The 11,134-nt window shown below is 35.6% G+C and overlaps 1 protein-coding gene across 1 annotated transcript; it reads right to left on the bottom strand.

Moving 5' to 3' along the window:
- Positions 1-853: 853 nt before the first annotated feature.
- On the bottom strand, positions 854-8,099 carry mnx1 (motor neuron and pancreas homeobox 1). The gene is made up of 3 exons (XM_026947552.3): positions 7,608-8,099; positions 3,753-3,916; positions 854-3,125 (listed from the first exon to the last, which is right to left on the bottom strand). Exons 1-3 carry the CDS (start codon positions 8,002-8,004, stop codon positions 2,859-2,861), a joined length of 828 nt encoding a protein of 275 aa, XP_026803353.1. The 5' UTR covers positions 8,005-8,099; the 3' UTR covers positions 854-2,858.
- Between the last annotated feature and the right edge of the window lie 3,035 nt (positions 8,100-11,134).

Raw genomic sequence — 11,134 nt, 5'->3', positions numbered from 1 at the left:
TGGGATTTCACACATGAATGTTGCACTATGTCCAATATAGAACATATTTGGAATTCAGCTACATACTGTATAAAATAATAGCCTCCTGCACCCTACATAGTGAACTACGTCCATTATGGGACTCGGTATGAAACAATGGCCTTTTACCCTATACAGTGCACTCTGTATAGTGCACTAGGTCCAATTTGGGATTATCTTGAGATTCAGGTTCTTATATAGATGCCCGGTGTTGAGTATGAAACAATGTCAATATGAGACTTTGGGTGTTTGGGATTGAATTGAACTTTCTGTATAGAGTATGAAATAATGTTGCTCCAACCCTACATAGAGCACTAGATCCAATACGAGTCTCATTTGCGTTGTAATTCCCTACATCCCTACATAGAGTATGAAATAATGGTGTTCCACACCCTATGGAGTGCACTAGGTCCTTAAGTGCACTATGTCGAATGTGGGACTCATTTGGGATTGAAGAACACTGGGATACATAGGGTAAGAAAACATGGCATTTCACATGCTATTTAGTGCATTAGGTCCAATATGAGTCTCATTTGTGATGTAACTCCCTGCATCCTTACACAGCGTATGGAATAATGGTGTTTCACACCCTATGGAGTGCACTAGGTCCTTTCACACACTATTAAGTGCACTATGTCGAATAAGAGTCTCATTTGGACTCATAAGGTATTAATAATGATATTCCACACCCTGCGTATTGCACTGCTTCAAATGTATGACTTATTTAGGATTGCGCTTCATATTACTTGCATAAAAATAGTGTAAGTTATATACGTTTTTATTTGTCTGGACATATGCAGTGCACTTTATGTCCAGTACAGAGGACATTTTCGGGTTCAGCAGATCAGAAAAGAAATTCCCAGTGTAAAAATCTGTGTGCAGTTGTTCTAAACTCTTGGTGTTGATTCATCTCTCTGTAAGGATTTTCATATTTCGTATTGACGTTATAAATAGCCGATGCTTTATGCTCTGAACTGCGCAGTGTGCTGACGGATGAGGAGCCGTTCAGAGGTTTTATTATTGCCCCTGCATTGCTGCAGTGGTGTGAAATGTTTCAGCCACACATTTGCACGGATTCGTGAGCTCTATATACAGCGATTCCCATGACCCGGCCAGGTCACACACAACACACACTCCTTATAGCACCAGTCTAGGCCATGTCTGCTGAACAACACAAGACCTCATTGATAGAAGATTTCATGTTCTACATGCTTTTTGTTATAAAGTTTTTGAGAGCTTCATTTCAACCAATTTGGACAGTATAATGCATATTTAAACAAAACGTTTAAAAAAAAGAACAATTTATTTGCATTTATTTAGCCTACATGCAATTGTAAAGCCATTTTTTTTATAAATACAATATAGAAAAATAAACACATTTCCACACATAAACACTTTGACATGGATATTGACATTTTTTAAGCACAACACAGATGTTTTAGAAAGATTAGGGTCTAGTGATAAAATAGGAATACAGATAAAACAATGATTTGTATGAATTTCTGTTACCTCGTTTGAGGCTTTAAAAAAAATGACATGCTTTGTAACCATTCCCGCAGTCTCTACTATGTTGAGACTGTTTGTCAAATCTATTAAAAGGTTAATTGATTTCATATTGGTTGTATCCCAGATGCCTGCTGTCTTAAGTGCACTGCATAAGATGTGAAATAAAATCTTGTATGTAGTGCACTATAGGTTTAATATAGGAGATATTTTGGATTTAGCCTAAAACAACTAGCTATAAATGTCAAATTAATCCCTGCTGCCTAATTAGTACGAATGAAATGATGGCTTCCGGAGAATCTGTGCGTTATTTAGGGTAGGAAATCATTGTCTCAGTGCCCTACACTCTTAAGCGTGATAAACGTGAAAAGGTTTTTGCGATAGAAGTTTCCTTAAGAGCCATTTTTGGTTCCCTAAAGAACATTTTGCATGATGATTCTTCAGCCATTTATATTGTATAATGCATAATACATATAATAAACATTTCACACCACAAAGATCCTTTCTAAAAGGGATCTTCAGAAACCAAAAAATGTTCTTCCATGGTATCATTTCATAAAGAACCTTTTCAGACGCCTTAATTTTTAAGAAAGGTTTATGTGTTTCCCTTTAAATCCAAGGTAGAACCTTTATGAGTACACCTAATAGGATAAAAAATTGCTCCTAGCCACTTATATAAGTAAGCTACACGGAGTGATGGCTTCTACACCCTATCTAGAGCACTAGATGTCCAATACAGAGTCATTGGAGAATCAGTGCCCTAGGTAGGGTATGAAATTGTGGACTCTGTGCCCTACCCCCTTGCTATTAAATATTTTTTACAGAGCAATACAATAGAAGGTTTTTCTTAAGAGCCATTTTTGGTTCTCTAAAACCCTTTTCCTTGATGATTCTTCAGCCATTTTTATTCTTTCCACAATAAACTTAATTAGCTTTTTCCATCACAAAGGTCCTTCCACATAATGGTGGTTAAATCTCCATCAATCAAAAGGTTCTTCAGGAATAAAAGCAGTGGTTCTTCTATAGCGTCGCTTTAAAGAGCCTTTCTGGACACTTCCATTTTTAACAGTATTTCACTCAAGGTAGAACCTATAAGCGTACACCTAATAGGATAAAAATAGAATGACATAGAGTAATGGCTTCTACACCCTATGTAGTGCACTAGATGTCCAAAGCAGGGGCGAGTTAGGATTCAGTCCACGTCTTAGTCTCCTTGAGGGTGTATTTATACCATCAGATCCCGGAAAGCAGGACAGGCCACTGCGGAATGGGAAAACACACATGCAGGTTTTCCCCTAAGGGAGCGTTCAGTGATGGATACGGAAAGGCTCGGGGTCTCAGGGTTGAGGGCTCATGTGGGTTCTCTCGTCCTCCGAGGAGCACTCAGAGGAATTGCACATGTACGAGTCCGCTTCATCATCATCATCATCACTGTCTCTGAAGTCTCTCAGTCTGCTGCTGCCTTTAGCTGAATCGGCCTGCTCGCTTTTCTCCTTCTCTTTGGTTCCTTTGTGTTTCTCGGCAGCTTCCTGAGCTGCTTCTTGTTCTTTCGCTTTTTTGCTGCGCTTCCACTTCATGCGTCTGTTCTGAAACCAGATTTTTACCTGGAATGGAGAAAGAGAGAACAGAACAACAAACAAAACGATTATTATTATTATTATTATTATTATCCACATAATATATTTTTTTTATTTATTTATTGATTGATTGATTTTTACCTTTTTATTTTACCAACAGCAAATTCTATAATTATAAAGTTGTCTGTTTTATTCTAATATTAAATCAGATATTCCTTGTCACTGGCCATCAATATATTTTAGTATCTTTTACCTGGAAATCTTTAGAAATCATTTAAGGGCCACTCTAAAAGCTAAGTAAAGTTACACCACATGCACATGTCTAGGTAAAAGACACTTTTTTATTTCCTTTATTGTTAGGCCTGTTAAATTACAGTTAAAATCAGTGTGACTGTAATGTTCTCTAATTTATTGTTACATTACATTCTAAATATGTTATTTATTACAAACCACATTTTAATTCAGTCTAAATTTATCTCAATGAATTAGTCTAAATTAGTTCAAATTAAAATTGGTTTTAATTTAATTTACTGTAAAAAAAGACAAACATTTCATATTATATGTGCAGGGCGAGTGTATGCTGGGATTTGATGCATATGGGACAGACACACACACACACACACACACACACAGAGGAGGAGGTTGGGTGTGTACCTGGGTCTCGGTGAGCATGAGGCTCGTGGCCACCTCGAAGCGTTTGGGTCTGGATAGATATTTATTGAGTTTAAACTGATGCTCCAGCTCCAGCAGCTGCTGACTGGTGAAGGCGGTGCGCGGCCTCCGACATTTCCCCAGCAGTGTGGACTGATGAGCCTGAGCTGCACACACACACACACACACACATAAACATTCAACAATCTGTATAGACATTTATACATACATACATATATATATATATATATATATATATATATAGAGAGAGAGAGAGAGAGAGAGAGAGAGAGAGATAGATAGATAGATAGATAGATAGATAGATAGATAGGTAGATAGATAGATAGATATGGGGTCCAAAAATTTGAGACCGCACTGAAAACCTGAGATTTATTTTTTATTTAAAATTGAAAATAAACAGAAGGTTTTAGAATTCTGAAATCTTTAAAACAAAGAAAGGAAATGTTCAATATTTTGAAAATATAAGATTCAAGATTCTGCTCTATTTCTAGGTTCCTATTTAAATGTTATCAAATGTGTGATATTGAGCATGTTAACTGTTTTGTACAAAAGCTCAGATTTCCCTCAGGTCTAATCTCTTCTACTGAAGCATGTGATCAGAGACTCTAATGGATTTGATGTAAAAATGGATCATGAGTCCACGCCAGCTCGAGTGTCACTAAAAGGGGGCAAAAAGGGGACAAACCAAATACTAAGAAACTCAGAAATTCATGTAAATATTTCACAGATTCTACTTTTCACTCAGGTTGTTGTCAGTAATATGATTTGTAATGAAAACTGTTGTATTAAATAAGAAAAGAATGCAAAAGAGGAGATTTTCATTAGTAAATTCAGTCCACATCCATCGCTTCATCTGCACCAATTATAAACAACCTGCCTGATATTCTCTGTTTAATCGACTGAACACCCCGATTATTTCAAAAAAACAAAAAAAAAGGTACACCATTATGACCATGTCATTTTCCATATAGAGCTTAATTACAGTTATGCAGTTTGGGAGCAAATGACAGGTGTTGCATTAATAATTTTAAAAAAAAAAAGAAAGAGAGAGAGAGAGAGAGAGAGAGAGAGAGAGATTTGTGATTGTGCCGTTTATTTATTTATTTATTTAGCTATTGTCACTGTGTTATTGTGTGTGTGTGTGTGTGTGTGTGTGTGTTCAGGTTTTGGGTCGCAGTCTGTGTGTAAAATTTCGGTTTTTATAAATTTACAAATATAAAATTTATATTTATTAAATTTATAAGGACGTATTTATTTCTGTGTGCGTGGTTTTTTTTTTGTTTGGTTGGTTTTTTTTTGTTTTTGGTTTTTTTTTGCAAATTTCGCTTCGCGAGAAACAAAACACACGAGGCACGTGCAGAGAATAATTTTCTTTCCTAACATTCAGATGTGAGTTTCTTTTCAATATTTTCTTCACATGTATGAGTCTTACATTAGTGATCTGATGTAGAGGAGAAGGAGAATTCTGTTCAATGTATTTAATCCTGATCATAAAAATAAATGCTTAATAACTGAACCTACAAATTACAGTTTATCTCCAAATCGCTTATAATCTCGTGTCCAAATTTCAGATTTAAAACATCATTAATGTAAATATGACATCATGGGGTGTTGTACCTATTAATTTGGCCTGCTATCCGACGCAGCTTACACTCTGAGCACGAAACTGTTTGAAAGATCTTTTAGCCAGAGTAAAAGTTTTTTCATTCTTATTTGAAGATATAAAAAAAATGACTATTATTTTCATACAGAGCGTGAAAGAAGGACACTGGGGGACCAGGAGCGACACCCAATAACAACAACTTTTTATAATTCACATTCATCAGTGTTTCTGCTCTAAATCGGTGTTTAGTAGGAAAATAGTTTATATGTGTAACACACACACACACACACACACACACACAGTTATATCAGTGTAATATCACCAGCTGAAGAACGATATGAGCCAAATTTATTTTGTTGCTCAGATAAGATTATAAGGGCTGACAGATGAAATTAATTTAATTATTAATTTAATATTAATATACACAAAGCTTCTTCTTCTTCTACAAATTATCATTATTATTATTATTATTATTATTATTATTATTATTACACATTTATAATAGGATGCAGTGTGGTAATATTTACAAGTGTGATTTTAGTAGTAGCAAATTTTCTTATATGATTGAACATCTGCACCCTAGCCGGTGTGTGTGTGTGTGTGTGTGTGTGTGTGTGTGTGTGTGTGTGTGTGTTAAGTCGAGGGTATTCGCGCTCGGCTCTCAGTAAACCCGACACAGAGACACACTTGTGTTCTGTGTGTAAACACTTGGGCCGGTTTGTGGTTTTCTCACCGGGCCGATACTTTTTCCCCCTTCTGTCCATTATCTGTCCATTTTACCCTCTGTCTGAAAAGAAAAGAAGCAGAGAGAGAGAGATGGAGGGAGACCACTTCCGCCCTCCAGTCTAACTGAAATCATTCCTTCACCAAACACTTTATTGCTCTGTCATATTCCGACTTCATTAGATTAAAAATCGTTACATTATTTTAGATTCACTCAGATCAGGATTAGATTTAAAAATCGAGAAAATCTGCAAAAATCAACAGCAAACGTTTAATTTCTAACCGCGAAATTGATCTTCTGATGTAGCCGCATATACAGTGTGTGATGAGTTTATTATATGGATTATTTATTTCTGTAGCCTATGTGGGGAAAATGACAAGTGGTCAAAATAAATATATCTGTATTTATACATTTTACACACATACTGAGTGAAAAGAGGAAATAATATAAGGAAAATTAAGGAAACTTTACATTTTTACACAATGCAAACATAATCAAATTAGCAATCTTTAATATCAAATAGTTTTTAAAATATAAAAAAATAAAACAGCTATCTGACACTTAAGATGTTAGATGTTATTATTATTATTGGTTAATTGTGACTAGAGAAAAATGGTTAAAGGATAATCAGCTGAAAGGTTCTTTCAAAAATAATCATTTTTCTAAAAAAAAAAAAAAAAGCAAAAAACCTTTAATTTAAAAATAATTGATATTATACTAATTGATGTTAATTAATATTAAACACTGTAGCTGTGTTTAGTTTGTAAAAGTCTGTAGCTTCCAGAAAGTGGAAGCGTGAAGCCACTGGAGAAGCATTTTTACTCCCTACATGACCATCTGATTGATGTTTCTTTAACAAATGTTGTTGGTGAAACTGAAAAAAAAAACTGAAAGAAAAATCATTTCCCAGTATAAACGCTTATTATGGGATTTGTTCTTGTTTGGTAGGAAACGATCATTTATTCAATTCTGGAGTCAATAAAAAGCTCTTTAAGGAACCAGAAATCATTTTTCTCTTGTATTACTCAAAATGATTTCTTCTGCCACCTTTGTTTTTTAAATATTTTTTAATTTTCTGTTTGCTTGGTTTTTTTTTTTGTTTGTTTGTTTGTTTTTTGTTTTTTTTAGATAAGTGAAAATTTATTGCGCTCTTAAAAATAATCTCGCTACATAATTCATCAAGCATTTGATGAATGTTTAATATTTTTTTTTAGAATATTTTTGTCTCTGAAAAAGCCTCCATAAATCCTTTTTTTGTTTGTTTTTTGTTTGTTTATTTGTGCGTTTTGTTTATTTGTTTTTGTTTTTTTTGGAATGATTTGGTGGAAATGAAGTATTTTGTGGCATCAACCAAAGATGATGATTAAGAAAATGTTTTGGCACCTTGATTATTTATTAACAGAGTGTATTAAAAAAAATGAACACAGCAGCTGTTGATATGTGAATATATGTTATGGTGTTTGTTTGTTTGTTTGTTTGTTTGAAAGTGTTAGAAGGAGCAGGTACTCACGGTTGAAGTCAGTCTGGAGTTTGGGGAGCGCGAGCCCGGCGGTGGAGATCCTCAGCCAGTGATCGAGCTGCAGGGAACCAGGGGGCAGCTTGAGGGGCTCATCATGATGAGGAAGAGGAGGGTAGGGGTAAGAGAGCACAGGCGGCTGTCCCAGAGGGTAGGAGAACATGTGCGGGTGGTAGAGAGCGCTGCTCGGAGGATGGAGTCCCACCATGGCTGAAGGAGAGCTCAGGAGGTCTGAACCCAGGACGCTGCTTCTTCTTCCCGAGGATGATGACGAGGATGAAGAGGAGGATGAACTGGACAGTGAGGTGACCAGAGCCAGGGGTGAAGTCTGAGCTTTTGGAGGCTCCACAGCCAGAATGGCGTCGATGCGAAAGTTTTTTGATTTCTCCATGTGGCCCACACGGATCTCCAGCCGTCCTCTGGACTCACATGTGTGTGTAGGTGTGTGTGTGTGTGTGTGTGTGTGGGAGGGTGAGTGGGTGTGTGTGAGCTGCTTCCTCTCCTTATAGCGTTGTAATCTGGGTTATAAAGGCAACTTTGTGGAAGCGACGTCTGATTGGTTGTTCACGACACGCCCACGTGAGATGAGTTCCGCCTTACAACCTGCAGGGTTGCCAGATTGAGCCCTCTCTTTCTTTCTTTTATCTTTATTATTTTTTTTTCAAAATCCTAAAACATTGTTTAAAAACACATAAAAATACATATTTAAAAAATAATAAACAGAATTATATAGAGTCCAGTGGATATGTGCAGTAGAAAATGCAAAAAGCAAATCAAATGAATGTCAAACTTTATGATAAATAAATGAAAAAATATATAGTGTAATATATAATATAAATAAATTGTCTAATTTCAGTTGTTATATAGCTTATCAATGTTATATTAAAGGAAAAACTCTTTGTACATTTTGACCAGCTTCCCAAGAACACAAGAAGAGTTTTTCTTCACAATCTCACCACAAGTAATTTGACAGAAATTTGATCAATCTGGCACCTTTTTTTTTTTTTTTTTTAAACAGCCAATGCTGTATTTCTGCAGGATTTATTTCAACCTGAATTAGAGCTTCAAACACTAGAAGACCTTTAGAATAAATGAAATGATATTGCATGATAAAAATGTAACAAAGCAGTCTTATACTGCCAATAATTTATTTTTGTTTATAAAATATCTGATAAATAGGGTAAATGTATTTGCCTGTCACTAATATAGTATGTGAATGTATAGATGTACAAGGTGTGTATATTCCAAATAAATGAATAAATAAAATAATTTTAAAAAATTCTAACACTGAAAACTTTTTTAAAAACACAATATATTTGTTTTTAAATTTTAATTTGTAAGCTAATAGTCTTTCTACTATTAGATTGATTTATATAATGTATTATGTATAATATTCTGAACATGTGCTGTATGTTGTGATCTCGGTGTGGGGTTTGGTGTAAAGTGAAGTGAATCTCACACACCTCTCTATTCTTCCTCCCTTATCTTTTCTTCCGCAGGTCTGCTGTGTAACCTGTCAACACACCACCCACTGCACTTAATCCCCACTCCTCCTGCCCTGACCCACTGCTAATGCACCTACACTGCTACACAACACTCGCACTGCACTCTGAGTGACTTCTAAATATTCTCTGCACATCTAAATATTACACAGAGTTTATAGTAAAGTTAGATTTTTTTTACACTTAAGGCTCAGTGAAGTTCTATTTTTACTGCATCATATATTATAAAGTTGGATAAAAAGTTTTCAGCTAATCGACTCCTTGGATTATTTGCTGAATATTTCATTTTCATTTATATTTTATCTATATTTCATTATATTTCTGCTTCATTTTACTTTCTTTACACTGTTAGATTGGTCATTTTTAGTGCATGTGCAGTTTTTAAAGATTATTTTAATTTTTACTGTAGAACCAGCATCTATCTATCTATCTATCTATCTATCTATCTATCTATCTATCTATCTATCTATCTATCTATTTTTTTTAAAACCAAATTAATTGTTATTTTCGCTGTTTTGCATCAACTTGCAACTGGCACCAGAATTTTCTTCAGAATCAATCAAGTTTATCTTATCTCATCTTCTCATCTCATCTTATCTCATCTTCTCACCTCATCTTATCTCATCTTCTCATCTCATCTCATTTCATCTTCTCATCTTATCTCATCTTCTCTTTGACCTCCTGAAAAATCTTGTACATGAAATAATGACCATGAATTACTCATTTCTTATTCGTTATTAATTTCTTGTTCAATGCAGATTGTTATTTTTACGTTGTTTCTTTTCTAATCAGTGTGAATAAAGTTTATAGTTTATACTGGGTTCAATCTCTGCTAGTTTAACGCAGTAGCCTACAGAGAGACAATGCACACTGGCTGGTGCTCACTGGCTGAATGTGTGTTAATATTAAAAATATTAAAAAATAAAATAAAATGTTTGTTTTGGGCTCAACTAAGACTGAAAATTAGCACTTTTTTTCTTATGTTAAATGGAGTGTGTATGTTTAGTTAATGTGCAGTTTAATTATCTGATTTTTTGGGCTTATTGAGGCTCAGCGTACAGAGAGATGGAGGTATGGAGTAATAGAGAGGTGGAGAGTTGATGGAGTGATGAATACATGATAGATTTAATGATGAGGTGATTAAGGGTTGAAGTCAAGGAGGACTTGACTAATGGCAGTGATGAAGGGATAAAGTAGACATAAAGTAAGAGATAAAAGAAGATGGATAATGGAGAAGAAGGGGTTGACATGGAGGAATGGATTAATGAAGAGATGATGAAGTGATGGGGGAACTGATTAATGAAGAGATGATGGAGTGATGGGGGATGGATTGATGAAGAAATGAAGGAGTGATGGGGGAATGGATTGATGAAGAGATGAAGGAGTGATGGAGGTATGGATTAATGAAAGGAGGATGGATGAATGACATGAGGAGGCTGGAGTGATAAAGGGGTGGAGTGATGAGGTGAGCATGGGATGAGATGAAGATATAGATTTAGAATGATAGAAAGATAGATGTTGAAGTAAGGAATGGAGTGGTAAAATTGAGTTTTAAACGTGTTGAAGGTATGAAGCGATGGAGGGCTGACATGATGAGAGGGCTGGAAGAATAAAGGGATTGAGCAATGGAGAGATAAAGTGATAGAAGCTAGAAGAATGAAGAGATGGAGTAATGGGGTTGGAGTGATGGAGGGATGAAATGAGAGGCTGGAGGGATAAAGGGGTCTAGTCATGGATCTAGGGTTAGAATGATGGAGGAATGAAGTGATGAGAAACTGGATGGATGAAAGAAAGAGTAATGGAGGGATGGAGGGATGGTGTGGTGGAGAGAAGGGGTCGATGTGATGCAGGAGTAAAGCTTAGAATAATGCAAGAATGGGGTGATGGAGGGCTGGAGTGATAGAGGGATGCAGTGAGAAAGGGCCGGAGTGATTGAGGAGTGTAGTGATGGAGGGAAGTATTGATAAAATGATGGAGTAATGGAGGGATGTAGTGATGGAGGGATGTAGCGATGGAGGG

The sequence above is a fragment of the Pangasianodon hypophthalmus genome, chromosome 4, assembly GCF_027358585.1.
Source record: "Pangasianodon hypophthalmus isolate fPanHyp1 chromosome 4, fPanHyp1.pri, whole genome shotgun sequence".
In the NCBI taxonomy this organism is placed as follows: Eukaryota; Metazoa; Chordata; class Actinopteri; order Siluriformes; family Pangasiidae; genus Pangasianodon; species Pangasianodon hypophthalmus.
This window is presented reverse-complemented; position numbering and strand designations above follow the sequence as displayed.